Source organism: Microcaecilia unicolor, chromosome 1 (genome assembly GCF_901765095.1).
Source record: "Microcaecilia unicolor chromosome 1, aMicUni1.1, whole genome shotgun sequence".
In the NCBI taxonomy this organism is placed as follows: domain Eukaryota; kingdom Metazoa; phylum Chordata; class Amphibia; order Gymnophiona; family Siphonopidae; genus Microcaecilia; species Microcaecilia unicolor.
In genome coordinates this window covers 678,013,632-678,035,358 of record NC_044031.1, presented here as the reverse complement: position 1 = coordinate 678,035,358, position 21,727 = coordinate 678,013,632, and the positions used below count along the sequence as shown (strand labels likewise).

At 49.0% G+C, this 21,727-nt stretch overlaps 1 protein-coding gene across 3 annotated transcripts in view; it reads left to right on the top strand.

Moving 5' to 3' along the window:
• ARIH1 (ariadne RBR E3 ubiquitin protein ligase 1) overlaps positions 1-21,727 on the top strand; it is a 420,527-nt gene that overhangs the window by 334,292 nt on the left and 64,508 nt on the right. For all 3 annotated transcript variants that reach the window (XM_030187624.1, XM_030187631.1, XM_030187615.1), the window contains exon 9: positions 3,236-3,307. In XM_030187624.1, the coding sequence (XP_030043484.1) occupies positions 3,236-3,307 (72 nt within the window). The remainder of the gene's footprint in view (positions 1-3,235; positions 3,308-21,727) is intronic.

Genomic DNA, 21,727 nt, shown 5'->3' with positions numbered 1-21,727 from the left:
TACATACAGTGGTGGAAATAAGTATTTGATCCCTTGCTGATTTTGTAAGTTTGCCCACTGACAAAGACATGAGCAGCCCATAATTGAAGGGTAGGTTATTGGTAACAGTGAGAGATAGCACATCACAAATTAAATCCGGAAAATCACATTGTGGAAAGTATATGAATTTATTTGCATTCTGCAGAGGGAAATAAGTATTTAATCCCTCTGGCAAACAAGACCTAATACTTGGTGGCAAAACCCTTGTTGGCAAGCACAGCGGTCAGATGTCTTCTGTAGTTGATGATGAGGTTTGCACACATGTCAGGAGGAATTTTGGTCCACTCCTCTTTGCAGATCATCTCTAAATCATTAAGAGTTCTGGGCTGTCGCTTGGCAACTCGCAGCTTCAGCTCCCTCCATAAGTTTTCAATGGGATTAAGGTCTGGTGACTGGCTAGGCCACTCCATGACCCTAATGTGCTTCTTCCTGAGCCACTCCTTTGTTGCCTTGGCTGTATGTTTTGGGTCATTGTCGTGCTGGAAGACCCAGCCACGACCCATTTTTAAGGCCCTGGTGGAGGGAAGGAGGTTGTCACTCAGAATTGTACGGTACATGGCCCCATCCATTCTCCCATTGATGCGGTGAAGTAGTCCTGTGCCCTTAGCAGAGAAACACCCCCAAAACATAACATTTCCACCTCCATGCTTGACAGTGGGGATGGTGTTCTTTGGGTCATAGGCAGCATTTCTCTTCCTCCAAACACGGCGAGTTGAGTTCATGCCAAAGAGCTCAATTTTTGTCTCATCTGACCACAGCACCTTCTCCCAATCACTCTCGGCATCATCCAGGTGTTCACTGGCAAACTTCAGACGGGCCGTCACATGTGCCTTCCGGAGCAGGGGGACCTTGCGGGCACTGCAGGATTGCAATCCGTTATGTCGTAATGTGTTACCAATGGTTTTCGTGGTGACAGTGGTCCCAGCTGCCTTGAGATCATTGACAAGTTCCCCCCTTGTAGTTGTAGGCTGATTTCTAACCTTCCTCATGATCAAGGATACCCCACGAGGTGAGATTTTGCGTGGAGCCCCAGATCTTTGTCGATTGACAGTCATTTTGTACTTCTTCCATTTTCTTACTATGGCACCAACAGTTGTCTCCTTCTCGCCCAGCGTCTTACTGATGGTTTTGTAGCCCATTCCAGCCTTGTGCAGGTGTATGATCTTGTCCCTGACATCCTTAGACAGCTCCTTGCTCTTGGCCATTTTGTAGAGGTTAGAGTCTGACTGATTCACTGAGTCTGTGGACAGGTGTCTTTCATACAGGTGACCATTGCCGACAGCTGTCTGTCATGCAGGTAACGAGTTGATTTGGAGCATCTACCTGGTCTGTAGGGGCCAGATCTCTTACTGGTTGGTGGGGGATCAAATACTTATTTCCCTCTGCAGAATGCAAATAAATTCATATACTTTCCACAATGTGATTTTCCGGATTTAATTTGTGATGTGCTATCTCTCACTGTTACCAATAACCTACCCTTCAATTATGGGCTGCTCATGTCTTTGTCAGTGGGCAAACGTACAAAATCAGCAAGGGATCAAATACTTATTTCCACCACTGTATGTTTATCAGATGTCAAGCTTCTTTATGTCACAACGGTTAAGTGCACGTCCGGTTAACTGCATGTATTTCTTTGGTCTCAGACCCTTGCACTTAAGCGGATTGCACTGTATTTATATCCAACCTCAATAGCAAACTACCTGTTTTCTTTTGTGTCAAAACTCAGGAAAAGTAGAATAACGTGGAGGAGTGGCCTAGTGGTTAGGGTGGTGGACTCTGGTCCTGGGGAACTGAGTTCGATTCCCACTTCAGGCACAGGCAGCTCCTTGTGACTCTGGGCAAGTCACTTAACCCTCCATTGCCCCAGGTACAAATAAGTACCTGTATATGTAAGCCGCATTGAGCCTGCCATGAGTGGGAAAGTGCGGGGTACAAATGTAACAAAAAAAAAACATGGCTGAAGTAGTATAGTTGCCATGTTAGTCCACTTTAAGCTCTGCCTTCGAAAACTTGTCAAAAAATATATTATTAATCCAATAAAACAATGTATCTCCTTATATTACTTTCTTTTCTTTTATTTTGTTTCTGTTTATTAGGTTAGCATATAACATGGAGATACATTTCATGTATTCTTGCTTATCCTCTCATATCTCTAATAGCACTTAAGTAAAACTCAGAGCACAGCAGCTCAATGATTCTAATAGCTCTTTATTAGCCAAGGTAGCTGTGATTCTATTCTTCTTGGAGCTTTCCAACTGGAGATTCATAAAGTTAGAAAATTTTATAGAATACATTATTCAAATGCATAGAATCCTGCTTTGTCGCTGTCTATTGTATTCGACTCTGATAGTGTGGATGTTAACAATAGTATGACGGCAACTTTCAGCTTGCCTCTTGGAATTCAACAAATTTTAATTTCACCAAGAAAACCTTTGGCTAGAAGAGCTGATGCTTTTAAATGGAAGAGGTTCAGCTTTGAATGTAAAGAACTGGCATTCACTGATGATCTGGAGTACCTAACACGGGTGGGCAACCACGGGCCCGAAGGCAACAACCCAGTTGAATTTTCAAGATTTTGACAATGAATATGCAGGAGACCTATTTGCATACAATGATTTGCATATACTGCTTCCAATCTCATGCATATTTATTGTGGAAATTGTAAAAACCCAACAGGGTTGTAGTCCTCGAGGACTGTTTGCCCACACCTGACCTAACACGTCAAGGCAGATTGTTGAGCCATTTAGTTGATGTGAGCATTTTCTCTTTGGTTCCTCCTCTGGCCTGAAACTGTCTGTATAAATCTGAGGTACTGCCACTATTATCAGGGAACAGTGGAGCCTTTCAATATTTTGATGTCATTCTGCTGTTAGAATTGGATCCGTTTCACCATTATTATGTCTCTCTAGTAATTAGGGAACTTAGAATGCTACTTCCGCATTGGCAAGCTCTCTCATCACTGGGAAGGGTGACTCTTTTCAAGATGCTTATTTCCCAAGTGGACACTGAGATGAGTATCCTCGCCACCGTTTTATTACTTTTTCAGTATTAAATTCTGTTTAATAAAAAGTTAAAATTGTCATCAAAATCAGACCTCAAATTTTATATGTATTTTAGTTTTGTATTTCCCCCTGTTGATGCCAGCTTTTTAAATATAACTCATATAATTGTTTTATTTCCCCTTTTCTTGTATCAGTGGTTAAAGAAGTGGATAAAGAAATGTGATGATGACAGTGAAACATCCAACTGGATTGCAGCCAACACTAAGGTTAGTGTCTGGATGCTTTCCTAATGCATAATAAACCTCTTTGCCATGCCATTATGTAGTCCTCACACTCTGGTTCTGCATAAAACTTTAAAATGGTTAAATATTTTTGAGTTTGATCCTGTAACCTTGAGATTTGTTGATTCATGTAAGAGCAATAATGGCATTTTTAAGGGCATTTATAGCTCCAGTAATATCTATTGTATATATTACATCCCATTATGAGAATTTTAATGTAACAAGACGCTTGGTTTAAGGGGGCAAACAGGTGCCTATTTAAGCTTTATTTTATAAAAACACATACATAGGCACCTCTGTGTCTTAGTAGCGCAAGTGGCAGAAATTGTTCCTTGAATGTAGGCATGGACGTTTACATCTGCTCACAAGTAGGTGTGAAAATTTGTGCACAATGTTCACAAGTATGTACATATGTGAATGTATTTTATAATCTTATGTGTATACTTTTGAAGTCCACCCATATTTCACTCAGACTGCACCCCTGGCTATGCCTACAAGTTAAGTGCATACCTTCATATCAGTGTGCATACTTTTAGAAAGAAGCATGACAAAATGGATGCAGGGATCTCCAATGCTTAGATCAGCAGAAATAACAGTAGAACATCAAATGAAGAGTGGTTTAGTAGTTAAAAGGCTTTTCTTACACCAGAAACATTACTAGTCACAATGGACATTGAATCTCATAAGTACATAAATATTGCCATACTGGGAAAGACCAAAGGTCCATCAAGCCCAGCATCCTGTTTCCAACAGTGGCCAATCCAGGTCACAAATACCTGGCAAGATCCCAAAAAAGTACAAAACATTCTATACTGCTTATCCCAGAAATAGTGGATTCTACTACTTCTACTATTTAGCATTTCTATAGCGCTACAAGGCGTACGCAGCGTTGCACAAACATAGAAGAAAGACAGTCCCTGTTCAAAGAGCTTACAATCTAATAGACAAAAAATAAATAAAGTAATCAAATCAATTAATGTGAACGGGAAGGAAGAGAGGAGGGTAGGTGGAGGCGAGTGGTTACGAGTCAAAAGCAATGTTAAAGAGGTGGGCTTTCAGTCTAGATTTAAAGGTGGCCAAGGATGGGGCAAGACGTAGGGGCTCAGGAAGTTTATTCCAGGCGTAGGGTGCAGCGAGACAGAAGGCGCGAAGTCTGGAGGCAGTAGTGGAGAAGGGAACAGATAAGAAGGATTTATCCATGGAGCGGAGTGCACGGGAAGGGGTGTATGGAAGGACGAGTGTGGAGAGATACTGGGGAGCAGCAGAGTGAGTACATTTATAGGTTAGTAGAAGAAGTTTGAACAGGATGCGAAAACGGATAGGGAGCCAGTGAAGGGTCTTGAGGAGAGGGGTAGTATGAGTAAAGCGACCCTGGCGGAAGATGAGACGGGCAGCAGAGTTTTGAACCGACTGGAGAGGGGAGAGGTGACTAAGTGGGAGGCCAGCAAGAAGCAGATTGCAGTAGTCTAAACGAGAGGTGACAAGGGTGTGGATGAGGGTTTTGGTAGAGTGCTCGGAAAGAAAGGGGCGGATTTACGGATGTTGTAAAGAAAGAAACGACAGGTCTTGGCAATCTGCTGGATATGAGCAGAGAAGGAGAGAGAAGAGTCAAAGATGACCCCAAGGTTTCGAGCTGAGGAGACAGGGAGAATGAGAGAGCCATCAACAGAAATAGAAAACGGGGGGAGCGGGGAGGTGGGTTTGGGGGGGAAAATGAGAAGCTTGGTTTTGGTCATATTTAATTTCAGGTGGCGTTGAGACAAATAGAACGTTAGGGCGTTGAGACATCCAGACAGCAATGTCAGACAAGCACGCTGAAACTTTGGTTTGGATGCAAGGTGAGATATCAGGGATTCTCCCCAAGTCCACTTAATAATGAGCTATCGACTTTTTCTTCAGGAAGCAGTCCAAAACTTTTTAAAACTCCGCTAAGCTAACCGCCTTTACCACATTCTCTGGCAACAGATTCCAGAGTCTAACTACACGCTGAGCGAAGAAATATTTTCTCCAATTTGTTTTAAATTTACTACATTGTAGCTTCATCACATGCCCCCTAGTCCTAGTATTTTTGGAAAGCGTAACAGACACTTCACATCTACCTGTTTCACTCCACTTATTATTTTATAGACCTCTATCATATCTCCCCTCAGCTGCCTTTTCTCCAAGCTGAAGAGCCCTAGCCGCTTTAGCCTTTCCTCATAGGGAAGTCGTCCCATCCCCTTTATCATTTTTGTCGCCCTTCTCGGCACCTTTTTAAATTCCACTATATCTTTTTTGAAATACGGCGACCAGAATTGAACACAATATTCGAGGTGCGGTCGCACCATGGTGCGATACAAAGGCATTATAACATCCTCATTTTTGTTTTCCATTCCTTTCCTAATAATACCTAACGTTCTATTTGCTTTCTTAACTACAGCAGCACATTGAGCAGAAGGTTTCAACGTATCATCGACGACGACACCTAGATCCCTTTCTTGGTCCGTGACTTCTAACGTGGAACCTTGCATGACATAGCTATAATCTCAGTACACCAACATCCCACAGTCGGAAGCCATCCAGATTATCCAAAAAAGCATTATAACAAAGTGAAATTCAGAATCCCCATAAGAATTTTTGGTAGAACTGGTCATTGTTGCTTTACAGCTGAACTACTTCTATTTCAAAGGCATCTACTATAAAGCAGAGAAGTGTACTGTGATGGGAACCACTATTGGCTTATCCATTGCCAATTTATACATTGCTGACTTTGAAAAGAAATTTGTGGAAGAGTAGGAATATCAAGTCTGTAGTTTTGTTGTGTTGATATGTAGACATTTTTGTTGTTTGGCATGGCAGTGAGTATGAAATCATCTCTTTAAACAAAGGGCTGAATAACAGAGGTCCCAGTTGAAAATTCCACGTGAATTATGACAAAACCAAAATGCCCCTTTTTTCTTAAAAGATAATATGCATGAAAAGGACAAACTCACTGCAAGTTTATACTGAAAAGACACCAATGTTAATAAGATATTGCATAATAGGGGCACACTGTTTCTGTGGTACAATAAACCTACTACTACTCGACTGTTTGGTGGTCTGCTGTTGTTTCTTCTAATGTGCATAGTTTTACAAGTGTCAAAGTTTAACAGGTCATTGATGCATGTATGTGGCCACAGACGTGCGCAAATTACTTTTTTCTGAGGAAAAGCAGACTGCATTCTTCTCACAATTGGGTCAGTGATCTGCGTTGGCCCGGGAACCGGAATAATAAAAAAGCAAAACTTTGCCAGAGCCTTCTGGGGCATGTGCCAAGCCCCACCACACATGCGCGGCATGCCTTCCCACCTGCAATGCAGCCGCACTCTTCAGTTCTTTTTCTTCTGCGTGAGGAGCGGCAGTGTTTCCTGTGGTTGCTTTGTGTGCCCGGGAAAGAGCTTGATGTGCCTTTTTTCTGTGCCTTTCGGCTTTTCTCTTCAATTTTTCTGTTTATTTTGATCTTATTTAAAGAAATAAACAAACCCTTATAGTGTTTTTTTAGTTATTTTTCCGCGTCAGGTTTCCATTCTTTTTCATCACAGCCACTTTTAGGCCTTCTTGGCAGGTCCTTCCCTTCTTTTTCTGCCTATTTTTCTTTTGGCGCAATCACTTATTTTTGATTTAGTAAGACCTGTCTTCCCTCCCATGTCATCGAAGACACCAGTGGCTTCAAACATTGTACTCTGTGCAACCGGACCATCTCAGGCACAGATATCCATTCTTGGTGTATCCAGTGCCTTGGGCCTGACCATAGCCCGGTGACTTGTGTCCTTTGTCTTCATATGAAGAAAAGGATGCAAATTGCCCGAGAGGCTCAAAGAGAGAAACTTTCTGGAGGTTGGCAGTGTCGATGTCGGCATCGAGGGAAGCATTGACGTTGGGAGTGAAGGTAGGGATGGCTGCTTAGAAACCCCAACATACTGGGAGCAGTGAGGCATCGAGTGGGTCTCCACCAACCTTCATCGGACCTGACCCCGAGACGACGGGAGGATTCGACGTTGTCCTCGTCGGCACCGAGGAGTCTCTGTGAAATGCGTCGGGTGAAGGTTAAGAAGCATCGACAACGTTCTCCTTCGATGCACGGTGCCAGGAGCTCCAAGACGTCAAGGGATCCGGCTCCCGAGAAACGGCACAGGGAGGAGCACTTTCCCTCCATTCAAGAGGTGCTGAAGCGCCCATGTCCCAGCAATCGAGATCCTGCGCCCCAGGTGGTTAGGCAACGTGAGCCCATGCCCACCCCACAGCCTTTACAAATTGTGGCTCTCGACAAGGGACTCTGGGCCTTGCTCCCAGAGCTTTTGGAGGCCTTTATGCAGTGATGTGCATCAGCATCGGGGGTGCCTGTGCCTACCATGCCATCCGCGGTGGCACCGCCTGGACCCCAGCCCGCGGTGCGGCCCCCTACACTGGCGCCGCTTGTAGTTCTGATGTCGACTGCCACCCAGGCAGGTTCTCCGATGTCGGTAGAGGAATCTTCGCCGGAGTTGAGACAAGAACCGACCCCTCGACGCCGTGCTCGAGGCCATGGGCTAGGTCTCGAGCATCCCTGAGGGAAAATTCACCCTTTCCTCTCTGAGCACACCACCCGAACTCTCATCCGCTCTCTCATTACCTCTCGCCTTGACTACTGCAACCTACTCCTCACTGGCCTCCCACTTAGCCATCTATCCCCCCTTCAGTCCATTCAGAACTCTGCTGCACGTCTTATCTTCCGCCTGGACCGATATACTCATATCACTCCTCTCCTCAAGTCACTGCACTGGCTTCCGATTAGGTACCGCATACAGTTCAAGCTTCTCCTACTAACCTACAAATGCACTTGATCTGTAGCCCCTCCCTACCTCTCTACCCTCATCTCCCCCTACGTTCCTACTCGTAACCTCCGCTCTCAAGACAAATCCCTCCTTTCAGTATCCTTCTCCACCACCGCCAACTCCAGGCTCCGCCCTTTCTGCCTCGCCTCACCCAATGCTTGGAATAAACTCCCTGAGCCCATTCGCCAGGCCCCCTCCCTGCCCATCTTCAAATCCTTGCTCAAAGCCCACCTCTTCAATGTCGCCTTCAGCACCTAACCACCATACCTCTATTCATGAAATTTAGACTGCCCCAACTTGACATTTCGTCCTTTAGATTGTAAGCTCCTTTTGAGCAGGGACTGACCTTCTTTGTTAAACTGTACAGCGCTGCGTAACCCTAGTAGCGCTCTAGAAATGTTAAGTAGTAGTAGTAAGTGCTTTCTGACACCGAGGAGGAGCGCTCGTGGGAGTCTGAGGAGGATTCCAGCTACTTATCCTCTGATGAGTCCTTTGTAATCCCTTCAGAACCTTCACCTATCCCAGCCTGAGATCCTCTTTCACCTTTTTTTCTGTGGGAAATGGCTGAGGCCTTACCCTTCCCTGTAAAAGTGGAGGATGAGGCCAGGGCTAAGATGCTCGAGGTCTTACCTCTCCACCTAAGGCAGCTCATCTGCAAGAGGTACTCAAGGCAGTCTTCGTGCGAAACTGGGTATCCTCTGTCCCTGTGGTCCTCAAGAAAATTGACACTCAGTATCTGATCCACAGGGAACCTGGCTTGGCAAGGTCTCAGTTACCCCACAACTCCATGGTGGTGGATGCCACTCTCAAGAGATCCAAGAGTACTAGGGACTATGCTTCAGATACCCCAGGCAGAGAAGCTAAGTCCTTGGACTCCTTTGGGAGAAAAATGTATCCGGCTGCAATGCTCATCGCCACGTATTCAGTCATAACAGCTTTTCATGAGCATCTACTTGTGGAACTCAGTGAGGCAGCTGTCTGACTTGGTTGATGCACTCCCTCTAGAGCATACCAAGCCTTTTCGCCAGCTGGTCAAGCAGCAGAAGGCGTGTCGCAAGTTCTTGGCCAGGGGCACTTATGACACTTTTGATGTGGCATCCAAAATCTCTGCCCAGGGTATAGCGATGCGCAGACTCTCATGGCTGCATGTCTTTGACCTGGACCATTCAGTCCAGCAGAGAATGGCGGATACCCCTTGCCGGGAGAATAACCTTTTCAGAGAGAAGGTTGAGGAATTGGTTGACCAGATCAAGAAGCATACCGATGCTATGTCCTCTATCCCGCCAGGCACTTTCTGCGACCACCTCCTCATCTAGGAGGTATTTTGGTGGGTCCCGGAATACTTCTTATGCCTTTTCTAGGCATAGGTATGCTCCAGCGGCTCACCAGCCTGCTCAGGCTACACCCCAGTGCGCTCGTTCTCATCAGCAGTGTGTGCCCAAGGCCCCTGCTGCTCCCTAGCAAAAGCAAGTGATGGGCTTTTGACTGGCTCCAGCAGAGCATAGACACCATAAAAGTGTGCCGGATGACTTACCGGTTGGGGGGAGGTTAATATTTTTTCACCAAAGGTTGACCTCTCATAAGTAGTCCGGTTAGGGTACACCCTCAATTTAGTGTCCAAACCTCCAGATTGCCCATCGTGAGCTCATTCGTTCAGCTGTCAGCACAAGCAGGTACTTGCAGAGGAACTAGACAGCCTTCTAAAGGCCCATGTGGTCGAACCCGTTCTACCAGGGGAAGAAGGGCAGGGATTCTATTCCATGTACTAACTTGTGCAGAAAATGACAGGGGGGGATGCATCTCATCCTAGATCTAAGGGCCCTGAACAAATTCCTAGTCCGAGAAAAGTTCAGGATTGTTTCCTTGTACACCCTTCTTCCCATGATTCAGAAAAACGATTGGCTATGTTCTCTGGACTTAAGGATGCTTATACACACATCCCAATACTTCCAGCTCACAAGAAGTATCTTCGATTTCGTTTGGGCACTCGACATTTCCAGTATTGTGTGCTGCCCTTTTGCGCCCGCCTCTGCGCCCAGGGTATTTACAAAATGCCTGGCGGTGGGTGCAGCATCGCTATGCAGACTGGGAGTGCACGTGTTTCCTTACCTCGACAATTGGCTGGTGAAGAACACCTCGGAGGCAGGAGCTCTACAGTCTATGCAGATGACTATTCAACTCCTGGAGCTACTCGGGTTTGTCATAAATTATCCAAAGTCCCATCTCCTTCCAGTTCAGAAACTAGAATTCATAGGAGCTCTGCTGCACTCACAGACGGCTCATGTCTATCTCCCAGAGGCGAGGGCAGACAATCTTCTGTCTGTCTCCATGGCCAGAGCATCTCAGCAGATCACAGCTCGGCAGATGTTGAGACTTCTAGGCTATATGGCTTCCACAGTTCATGTGACTCCCATGGCTTGTCTTCACATGAGATCAGCTCAGTGGACCCTAGCTTCTCAGTGGTATCAAGCCACAGGGGATCTAGAGGATGCGATCCAGCTGTCCACCGCTTTTCATGATTCCCTGCAATGGTGGACGATTCGATCCAATTTGGTCTTGGGATGTCCTTTCCAAATTCCTCAACCACAAAAAGTGCTGACAACGGATGCATCCCTTCTTTGGTGGGGAGCCCATGTCGATGGGCTTCACACACAAGGAGTTTGGTCCCTCCAGGAAAGAGGTTTTCAAATCAACTTCCTGGAGTTGCGAGCGGTCTGGAGTGCTCTAAAGACTTTCAGAGATCGGCTGTCCTATCAAATCATTCAAATTTGGACAATCAGGTTGCCATGTACTACATCAACAAGCAGGGGGGACCGGATCTCGCCCCCTGTGTCAGGAAGCCGTCCAGATGTGGCTTTGGGTACGCCAGCACGGCATGCTTCTCCAAGCCATGTATCTGGCAGGCGTAAGCAACAGTCTGGCCGATAGATTGAGCAGGATAATGCAACCTCACGAGTGGTTGCTCAACTCGGGCATCGTACGCAAGATCTTCCGAGAGTGGGGCACCCCCTCGGTGGATGTTTTTGCCACTCAGCTCAATCACTAGGTCCCTCAGTTCTGTTCCAGACTTCAGGCCCACGGCAGACTAGTGTCAGATGCCTTTCTCCTACATTGGGGGAAGGGCCTTCTGTATGCGTATTGTCCCATACCTCTGGTGGGGAAGACTTTGCTGAAACTCAAGCAAGACGGGGGGGGGGGGGGATGATTCTGATGGCACCCTTCTGGCTGCATCAGATTTGGTTCCCTCTTCTTCTGCAGTTGCTGAAGAACCGTGGAGATTGAAGTGTTTTCCAACCCTCAGAACGAGGGGGCGCTTCTGCAGCTCAACCTCCAGTCTCTGACTCTCACGGCCTGGATGTTGAGGATGTAGACTTCACCTCCTTGGGTCTTTCTGAGGGTGTCTCCCGAGTCTTGCTTGCTTCCAGGAAAGATTCCACGAAGAGGAGTTACTCTTTCAAATAGAGGTGGTTTGCTGTCTGGCGTGACAGCAAGGCCCTAGATCCTCGCTCTTGTCCTACACAGACCCTACTTGAATACCTTCTACACTTATCAGAGTCTGGTCTCAAGACCAACTCCGTAAGAGTTCATCTTAGTGCAATTAGTGCTTTTCATTATCATGTAGAGGGTAAGCCTATCTCTGAACAGCCTTTAGTTGTTCGCTTCATGAGAGATTTGCTTTTGTCAAAGCCCCCTGTCAAACCTCCACCAGTGTCATGGGATCTCAATGTCGTCCTCTCCCAGCTGATGAAACCTCCTTTTGAGCCACTGGATTCCTGCCTTCTGAAGTATTTGACCTGGAAGGTCATTTTCTTGGTGGCTGTTACTTCAGCTCGTAGGGTCAGTGAGCGTCAAGCCTTGGTAGCCCATGCTCCCTATACTAAATTTCATCATAACAGAGTAGTCCTCCGCACGCACCCTAAGTTCTTGCCAAAGGTGGTGTTGGAGTTCCATCTAAACCAGTCAATTGTCTTGCCAACATTTTTTCCCTGTCCTCATACCCACCCTGCTGAACGTCAGTTGCATACATTGGACTACAAGAGAGCATTGGCCTTCTATGTGGAGCGGATATGCCCCTTCAGACAGTCCGCCTAAACTGTTTGTTTCTTTTGATCCCAACAGGAAGGGAGTTGCTGTTGGAAAACAAAAATGTGGACATTATAATGCCTTTTTATCGGTCCATGGTGCGACCACACCTCAAATATTGTGTTCAAATTCTGGTCGCTGCATCTCGAAAATGATAAAGGGGATGGGAAGACCTCCCTATGAGGAAAGGCTGAAGCGGCTAGGGCTCTTCACTTGGAGAAGAGATGGCTGAGTGGAGATATGATAGAGGTCTATAAAATAATGAGTGGAGTGGAACGGATAGATGTGAATCCTTTGTTTACTCTTTCCAAAAATACTAGGACTAGGGGGCATGTGATAAAGTTACAAAGTAGAAAATTTTTCTTCACTCAACATGTAATTACACTCTGGAATTCGTTGCAGCGCTGCGTACGCCTTGTAGCGCTATAGAAATGCTAAATAGTAGTATTAGTAGTAGAATGTGGTAAAGGCAGTTAGCTTAGCGGGGTTTAAAAAGGGTCTAGACATCTTCCTAAAGGAAAAGTCCATAGACCATTATTAAATTGACTTGGGGAAAATCCACTGCTTATTTCTGGGATATGCAGCATAAAATGTATTGAACTTTTACGGGATCTTGCCAGGTGTTTGTGACCTGGATTGGCCACTGTTGAAAACAGGATTCTATGCTTGATGGACCTTTGGTCTGTCCCAATGTGGCAATACTTACGTACTTATAACATGGGCGTAGCCTGCAAGATCTTCCGAGTGTGGTGCACCCCCGCAGTGGATCTTTTTGCCACTCAATCACAAGGTCCCTCAGTTCTGTTCCAAGCTTCAGACCCACGACAGACTAGCGTCAGACGCCTTCCTTCTTCATTGGAGGACAGGCCTTCTGTATGTGTATCCTCCGATAACTCTAGTGGGAAAATCTTTGTCGAAATTTAAGGAAGACCTCGGAACCATGATCCTGATTGCACCTTACTGGCCGCGTCAGATTTGGTTCCCCCTTCTTCTGGAATTGTCCTCCAAAGAACTGTGGAGATTGGACTGTTTTCTGACCCTCTTCATGCAGAACGAAGGGTCATTTCTACATCCCAACCTGCAGTCTCTGGCTCTCATGACCTGAATGTCGAGAGCCTAGAATTCACTACATTAGGTCTTTCAGTGGGTGTCTTCCGGGTTTTGCTGGCTTCCAGGAAAGATTCTGCAAAGAGGTTTTTACTCTTTTAAATGGAGGCGGCTTGCCGTCTGGTGTGACAGCAAGGCCATAGATCCCCTTTCTTGTCCTACACAGACCCTGCTTGAGTACCTTCTACACTTATCAGAGTTTGGTGTCAAGACCAACTCCATAAGGGCACACCTTAGTGCAATTAGTGCTTATCAGCGTGTAGAAGGTAAGCCTATCTCTGGGCAGCCTTTAGTTGTTCGCTTCATGAGAGGTTTGCTTTTGTCAACGCCCCCCCTGTCAAACCTCCACCAGTGTCATGGGATCTTAACGTCGTTCTCAGCCAGCTGATGAAAGCTCTTTCCGAGCCACAATTCCTGCTATCTGAAGTACTTGACCTGGAAAGTTGTTTTCTTGTTATCTGTTACTTCAGCTCATAGGGTCAATGAGCTTCAGGCCTTAGTAGTGGATGCACCTTATACTAAATTTCATCACTAAAGAGTAGTCCTCCGCACGCACCCTAAGTTCCTGCCAAAGGTGGTGTCGGATTTCCATCTGAACCAGTCGATTGTCTTGCCAACATTTTTTTCCTGTCCTCATGCCCACCCTGGCGAAAGCAGTTTGCCCACCTTGGACTTCCAAGAGAGCATTGGCCTTTTAGTTGGAGTGAACAAAGCCCTTTAGACAGTCCACCCAGTTGTTTGTTTCCTTTGATCCCAACAGGAGGGGAGTTGTCATCAGTAAATGTACCATTTCCAATTGGCTAGCAGATTGCATTTCTTTCGCTTTTGCCCGAGCTGGGCTGACTCTGGAGGGTCATGTCACGGCTCATAATGTCAGAGCCATGGCTGCTTCGGTGGCTCACTTGAAGTCAGCCTCTATTGAAGAGATTTGCAAAGCTGCAATGTGGTCTTCAGTCGACACATTCACATCTCACTACTGCCTTGAGCATGGTACCTGACGTGACAGTCGGTTTGGGCAATCAGTGTTGCAGAACCTGTTAAGGGTTTAGAATCCAACTCCACATAACACAGATTAACCTGAAACTATATACAAACTAGCTGAGAGTGAAGCCTGGAACAGAACAAAATGGGCCTTGGAGGGTGTGAGGCCCAGTTGACCAATGTTTGTTGTTTTGGATGAGCCTGGATGCTAGGTATACCCCAATTGTGAGAATAATACAGCCTGCTTGTCCTCGGAGAATGCGAAGATACTTACCTGTAGCAGGTATTCTCCGAGGACAGCAGGCTGATTATTCTCACAACCCCATCCACCTCCCCTTGGAATTGTTTCTTCTCTTTTTATACTGTTATGCTATTATATTCAACTGAAGAGCGCGGTAGCGTAGTGGGCAGGAAGGCACGCCACACGTGTGCGGTGGGGCGTGGCATGCGCCCCAGAAGGCCCAGGCAATGTTTTGCTTTTTTATTATGCCAGTTCCCGGACTGACGTGGATTGTCGACCCAATTGTGAGAATAATCAGCCTGCTGTCCTTTTGAAATACCTGCTCCAAATGAATGATATACAAGATTGGAGGTGGATACTGGAAGCCTCGTTTGGACATTTATTCCCGAAGGTGTGGGGAGTTGTTCCTCCTGATGAAGGATGATACGAAATGTGGTCTCGCATCGATGAGCTAAAGTGGAGTTGGTCTATGATGTGATATGCTAGTGGTCCCAGACGGTAGCGCTCATCAAGCTGTGTAGCGCCACAATGGAAGTCTTTGAGGACGTTTACATGTAAACATTCATTTGGAGCTGAGAGCTAAGTCCCACTATGCAGTTGGTAAAACATTAGGTCCTGTATATGAATGGAAGGAGAACTTTGCATACAGAACAGCGCTGGAGAACCAGCGTTTTGATGATATTCAGGACTGGTGTTGATTATTTAAGAAGGTCATTCTCCGAGGACAAGCAGGCTGCTTGTTCTCACTGATGGGTGACGTCCACGGCAGCCCCTCCAATCGGAAACTTCTCTAGCAAAGTCCTTTGCTAGTCCTCGCGCGCCCGCGTGCACCGCGCATGCACGGCCGTCTTCCCGCCCGAAACCGGCTCGAGCCGGCCAGTCTTCTTTTGTCCGCACTCGGTACGGTCGTGTTTTCGCCGTGTCGAGCCCCGGAAAGTCGACCTCGCGCGTCCAAATTTATTTTGACGTGTTTTTCTTCGGAAAAGTCTTTTCAAGTGTCGGGAAGTGCTCCGGAACCCCCCCCCCCCCCCCCCGGGTTTCGTGTTAATCCTCCCCGTACTTCCAGCTTTTTGCCCCGATAAGTTTTCTTTCGTCGTCGGGGTAGGCCTCTTTTCGGCCTCGGTCGAGATTTTCTCCCTTACAAATTTTTTGGTGCTCTTTTTCCGTCATTTCGGACTTTGATTTCGCCGGCGCGATTTTTCCGCCCATGACATCGAAGCCTTCCAGCGGCTTCAAGAAGTGCACCCAGTGCGCCCGGGTTATCTCGCTCACTGATCGACACTCGTCGTGTCTTCAGTGTCTGGGGGCCGAGCACCGCCCTCAGAACTGCAGTCTGTGTTCCCTGCTTCAAAGGCGGACTCAGGTAGTGAGACTAGCCCAGTGGAACGTGTTGTTCTCGGGCTCTTCGTCGGCATCGGCACCGGGATCTTCGAGTGCATCGACGTCGTCAGCGTCCAGACCATCTTCCTCGGCCGCCCCTGCATCGAGTGCATCGAGGCATCGGGCCTCTGCATCGGCGCCGAGACATCGGATAGCTGCATCGACGTCGGTGGTACCGGGACCTCGTCTGCTGATGTCGTCGGACGGTGGTGCATCGTCAGGAGTGCAGGTGAGGGCTGTCCATTCCCCTGCTGGTGGCGGTGAGCCTTCGGGTGGGTCTCCTCCTACCCTGAGGGCTCCTGTGGTACAGCCCCCCCGAGACCGACCTCCTTCGGCCTCGGCCCCGAGGAAGCGACGGCTGGATTCTACATCCTCCTCGTCGGTGCCGGGGAGCTCCGGTGACATGCTTCGGAAGAAATCGAAGAAGCATCGACACCGGTCGCCTCCCCGAGTCGGCACCGAGAGCTCTGGGTCGCCGAGGGAGTCGGCACCCAGCAGGCATCGGCACCGAGAGGACCGCTCACCCTCTGTTCAAGAGGTGTCGATGCGCTCCACTCTGGACAGCCCGGAACAGCCTCCTCGCCCGGAACAGGTTCTGACGTCGACGCCTGCATCGACCTCTTTGCCTTTCTCTGCAGCCACTCTGAACGAGAGCCTCCGGGCCGTTCTCCCAGAGATTCTGGGAGAGCTGTTGCGCCCTTCCCCTCCGGTACCGGCGGTGCTTGCGCCTCCGGTACCGTCCAGCGTGGCGCCGGCTGGCCCATCACCCGGGTTGAGGTCCCCGACGTCGGTACCGCGTGCGGTGCCGACTGCGGCCACCTCCCAGGAGGGCTCCCCGACTACGTCGGCGAAGGGAGCTTCGCCGATGCGGGCCAGGGAGTCTACCTCTCGACGCCCCCATCGTGGACGTGGCTCCACTGAGTCGAGCCGGGCGAGGTTGCAGACACAGGTTCGTGAACTTGTGTCTGACACCGAGGGTGAGGCCTCGTGGGAGGAAGAAGAAGACCCCAGATATTTCTCTGACGACGAGTCTGAAGGTCTTCCTTCTGATCCCACTCCCTCTCCTGAAAGACAGCTTTCTCCTCCTGAGAGTCTGTCTTTCGCTTCCTTTGTCCGGGAGATGTCTACGGCCATCCCCTTCCCGGTGGTTGTGGAGGACGAGCCCAGGGCTGAAATGTTTGAGCTCCTGGACTATCCTTCTCCACCTAAGGAAGCGTCCACTGTTCCCTTGCATCATGTCCTAAAAAAGACATTGCTTGCGAACTGGACAAAACCTCTAACTAATCCCCACATCCCCAAGAAGATCGAGTCCCAGTACCGGATCCATGGGGACCCAGATCTGATGCGCACCCAGTTGCCTCATGATTCTGGAGTTGTGGATCTGGCCCTAAAGAAGGCTAAGAGTTCTAGGGAGCATGCTTCGGCGCCCCCAGGCAAGGACTCTAGAACCTTAGACTCCTTTGGGAGGAAGGCCTACCATTCCTCTATGCTCGTGGCCAAAATCCAGTCTTACCAGCTCTACACGAGCATACACATGCGGAACAATGTGCGGCAGTTGGCGGGCTTGGTTGATGCTCTCCCCCCCCGAGCAGGCCAAGCCTTTTCAGGAGGTGGTCAGGCAGCTGAAGGCGTGCAGAAAATTCCTGGCCAGAGGGGTGTATGACACCTTTGATGTTGCGTCCAGGGCCGCTGCTCAAGGTGTGGTGATGCGCAGGCTCTCATGGCTGCGTGCCGCCGACCTGGAGAATAGACTCCAGCAGCGGATTGCGGACTCGCCTTGCCGTGCGGATAACATTTTTGGAGAGAAAGTCGAACAGGTGGTAGAGTCTCTCCACCAGCGGGACACCGCATTCGACAAGTTCTCCCGCCGGCAGCCTTCAGCATCTACCTCTACAGGTAGAAGATTTTTCGGGGGAAGGAAGACTGTTCCCTACTCTTCTGGTAAGCGTAGGTACAATCCTCCTTCTCGACAGCCTGCGGCCCAGGCTAAGCCCCAGCGCGCTCGCTCTCAGCAGCGTGCGCCTCAGCCAGGCCCCTCGGCTCCCCAGCAAAAGCAAGGGGTGAGCTTTTGACTGGCTCCAGCAGAGCATAGCCGACATCCAAGTGTCAGTGCCGGGCGACCTACCAGTCGGGGGGAGGTTGAAAGCTTTTCACCAAAGGTGGCCTCTAATAACCTCCGATCAGTGGGTTCTCCAAATAGTCCGGCAAGGATACACCCTCAATTTGGCCTCAAAACCTCCAAATTGTCCACCGGGAGCTCAGTCGTACAGCTTCCAGCACAAGCAGGTACTTGCAGAGGAACTCTCCGCCCTTCTCAGCGCCAATGCGGTCGAGCCCGTGCCATCCGGGCAAGAAGGGCTGGGATTCTATTCCAGGTACTTCCTTGTGGAAAAGAAAACAGGGGGGATGCGTCCCATCCTAGACCTAAGGGCCCTGAACAAATATCTCGTAAAAGAAAAGTTCAGGATGCTTTCCCTGGGCACCCTTCTCCCCATGATTCAGCAAAACGATTGGCTATGCTCTCTGGACTTGAAGGATGCCTACACACACATCCCGATACTGCCAGCTCACAGACAGTATCTGCGATTTCAGTTGGGCACACGCCACTTCCAGTACTGTGTGCTACCCTTTGGGCTCGCCTCTGCGCCCAGGGTGTTCACAAAGTGCCTAGCTGTGGTAGCAGCGGCACTTCGCAGGCTGGGGGTGCACATGTTCCCATATCTCGACGATTGGCTGGTGAAGAACACATCTGAGGCAGGAGCCCTGCAGTCCATGCAGATGACTAGTCGCCTCCTGGAGCTACTGGGGTTTGTGATAAATTATCCAAAGTCCCATCTTCTCCCAGTGCAGAAACTCGAATTCATAGGAGCTCTGCTGGATTCTCGGACGGCTCGCACCTATCTCCCAGAGACGAGGGCCAACAACTTGTTGTCCCTCGTCTCGCGGGTGCGAGCGTCCCAGCAGATCACAGCTCGGCAGATGTTGAGATTGCTGGGCCACATGGCCTCCACAGTTCATGTGACTCCCATGGCCCGTCTTCATATGAGATCTGCTCAATGGACCCTAGCCTCCCAGTGGTATCAGGCTGCTGGGGGTCTAGAAGACGTGATCCACCTGTCCACGAGTTTTCTCGAATCCCTGTATTGGTGGACAATCTGGTCCAATTTGACTCTGGGACGTCCTTTCCAAATTCCTCAGCCACAAAAAGTGCTGACAACGGATGCGTCTCTCCTGGGATGGGGAGCTCATGTCGATGGGCTTCACACCCAAGGAAGTTGGTCCCTCCAGGAACGCGGTCTACAGATCAATCTCCTGGAGTTGCGAGCGATCTGGAACGCTCTGAAGGCTTTCAGAGATCGGCTGTCCCATCAAATTATCCAAATTCAGACAGACAACCAGGTTGCCATGTACTATGTCAACAAGCAGGGGGGCACCGGATCTCGCCCCCTGTGTCAGGAAGCCGTCAGCATGTGGCTCTAGGCTCGCCGTCTCGGCATGGTGCTCCAAGCCACATATCTGGCAGGCGTAAACAACAGTCTGGCCGACAGACTGAGCCGGATTATGCAACCTCACGAGTGGTCGCTCAACTCCAGAGTGGTGCGCCAGATCTTCCAAGCGTGGGGCACCCCCTTGGTGGATCTCTTCGCATCTCGAGTGAACCACAAAGTCCCTCAGTTCTGTTCCAGGCTTCAGGCCCCCGGCAGACTGGCATCGGATGCCTTCCTCCTGGATTGGGGGGAGGGCCTGCTGTATGCTTATCCTCCCATTCCTCTGGTGGGGAAGACTTTGTTGAAACTCAACAAGACCGAGGCACCATGATTCTGATTGCTCCTTTTTGGCCGCGTCAGATCTGGTTCCCTCTTCTTCTGGAGTTATCCTCAGAAGAACCGTGGAGATTGGAGTGTTTTCCGACCCTCATCACGCAGGACGAAGGGGCTCTTCTGCATCCCAGCCTCCGGTCCCTGGCTCTCACGGCCTGGATGTTGAGAGCGTAGACTTTGCCTCTTTGGGTCTGTCAGAGGGTGTCTCCCGCGTCTTGCTTGCTTCCAGGAAAGATTCCACTAAGAGGAGTTACTTCTTTCTGTGGAGGAGGTTTGCCGTCTGGTGTGACAGCAAGGCCCTAGCTCCTCGCTCTTGTCCTACACAGACCCTGCTTGAATACCTTCTGCACTTGTCTGAGTCTGGTCTCAAGACCAACTCTGTAAGAGTTCACCTTAGCGCAATCAGTGCATACCATTACCATGTGGAAGGTAAGCCGATCTCAGGACAGCCTTTAGTTGTTCGCTTCATGAGAGGTTTGCTTTTGTCAAAGCCCCCTGTCAAGCCTCCTACAGTGTCATGGGATCTCAATGTCGTTCTCACCCAGCTGATGAAACCTCCTTTTGAGCCACTGAATTCCTGCCATCTGAAGTACTTGACCTGGAAGGTCATTTTCTTGGTGGCGGTTACTTCAGCTCGTAGAGTCAGTGAGCTTCAGGCCCTGGTAGCCCAGGCCCCTTACACCAAATTTCATCATAACAGAGTAGTCCTCCGCACTCACCCTAAGTTCTTGCCAAAGGTCGTGTCGGAGTTCCATCTGAACCAGTCAATTGTCTTGCCAACATTCTTTCCCCGTCCTCATTCCTGCCCTGCTGAACGTCAGCTGCACACTTTGGACTGCAAGAGAGCATTGGCCTTCTACCTGGAGCGGACACAGCCCCACAGACAGTCCGTCCAATTGTTTGTTTCTTTTGATCCCAATAGGAGGGGAGTGGCTGTAGGGAAACGCACCATATCCAATTGGCTAGCAGATTGCATTTCCTTCACTTACGCCCAGGCGGGGCTGGCTCTTGAGGGTCATGTCACGGCTCATAATGTTAGAGCCATGGCTGCGTCGGTAGCCCACTTGAAGTCAGCCTCCATTGAAGAAATTTGCAAAGCTGCGACGTGGTCATCTGTCCACACATTCACATCTCATTACTGCCTGCAGCAGGATACCCGACGCGACAGTCGGTTCGGGCAGTCAGTTCTTCAGAACCTGTTTGGGCTTTAGGATCCAACTCCACCCCCCGAGGGCCCTGTTTGTTCTGTTCCAGGCTGCACTCTCAGTTAGTTGGTAAATTTTTTAGGTCAATCTCAGTTATGTCCTCGCCGTTGCGAGGCCCAATTGACCATGCTTGTTGTTTTGAGTGAGCCTGGGGGCTAGGGATACCCCATCAGTGAGAACAAGCAGCCTGCTTGTCCTCGGAGAAAGCGAATGCTACATACCTGTAGAAGGTATTCTCCGAGGACAGCAGGCTGATTGTTCTCACAAACCCGCCCGCCTCCCCTTTGGAGTTGTGTCTTCCCTTGAAGTGTATTGTCTTGCTACATACTGGACTGGCCGGCTCGAGCCGGTTTCGGGCGGGAAGACGGCCGCGCATGCGCGGTGCGCGCGGGCGCGCGAGGACTAGCAAAGGACTTTGCTAGAGAAGTTTCCGATTGGAGGGGCTGCCGTGGACGTCACCCATCAGTGAGAACAATCAGCCTGCTGTCCTCGGAGAATACCTTCTACAGGTATGTAGCATTCGCTTTTCTCTGTAATGCAAGTGGACTGTGATCTGTGTATTTAAGTTTCATGTACTGTCAAATTTCGAAATGGAATGATAGAGCACAGATTATTAAAAGTGTAACTAGTGGGGGTGGCGGTATTTAAGGCTTGTGTGAGCGAGTTCCGAGAGTACCTTATTGGTATGTGGTTTTTGTTTGTGTTTAATTATTGTGTATTAAACTATCCTACTATATAAATGAAGAGTGACCTAT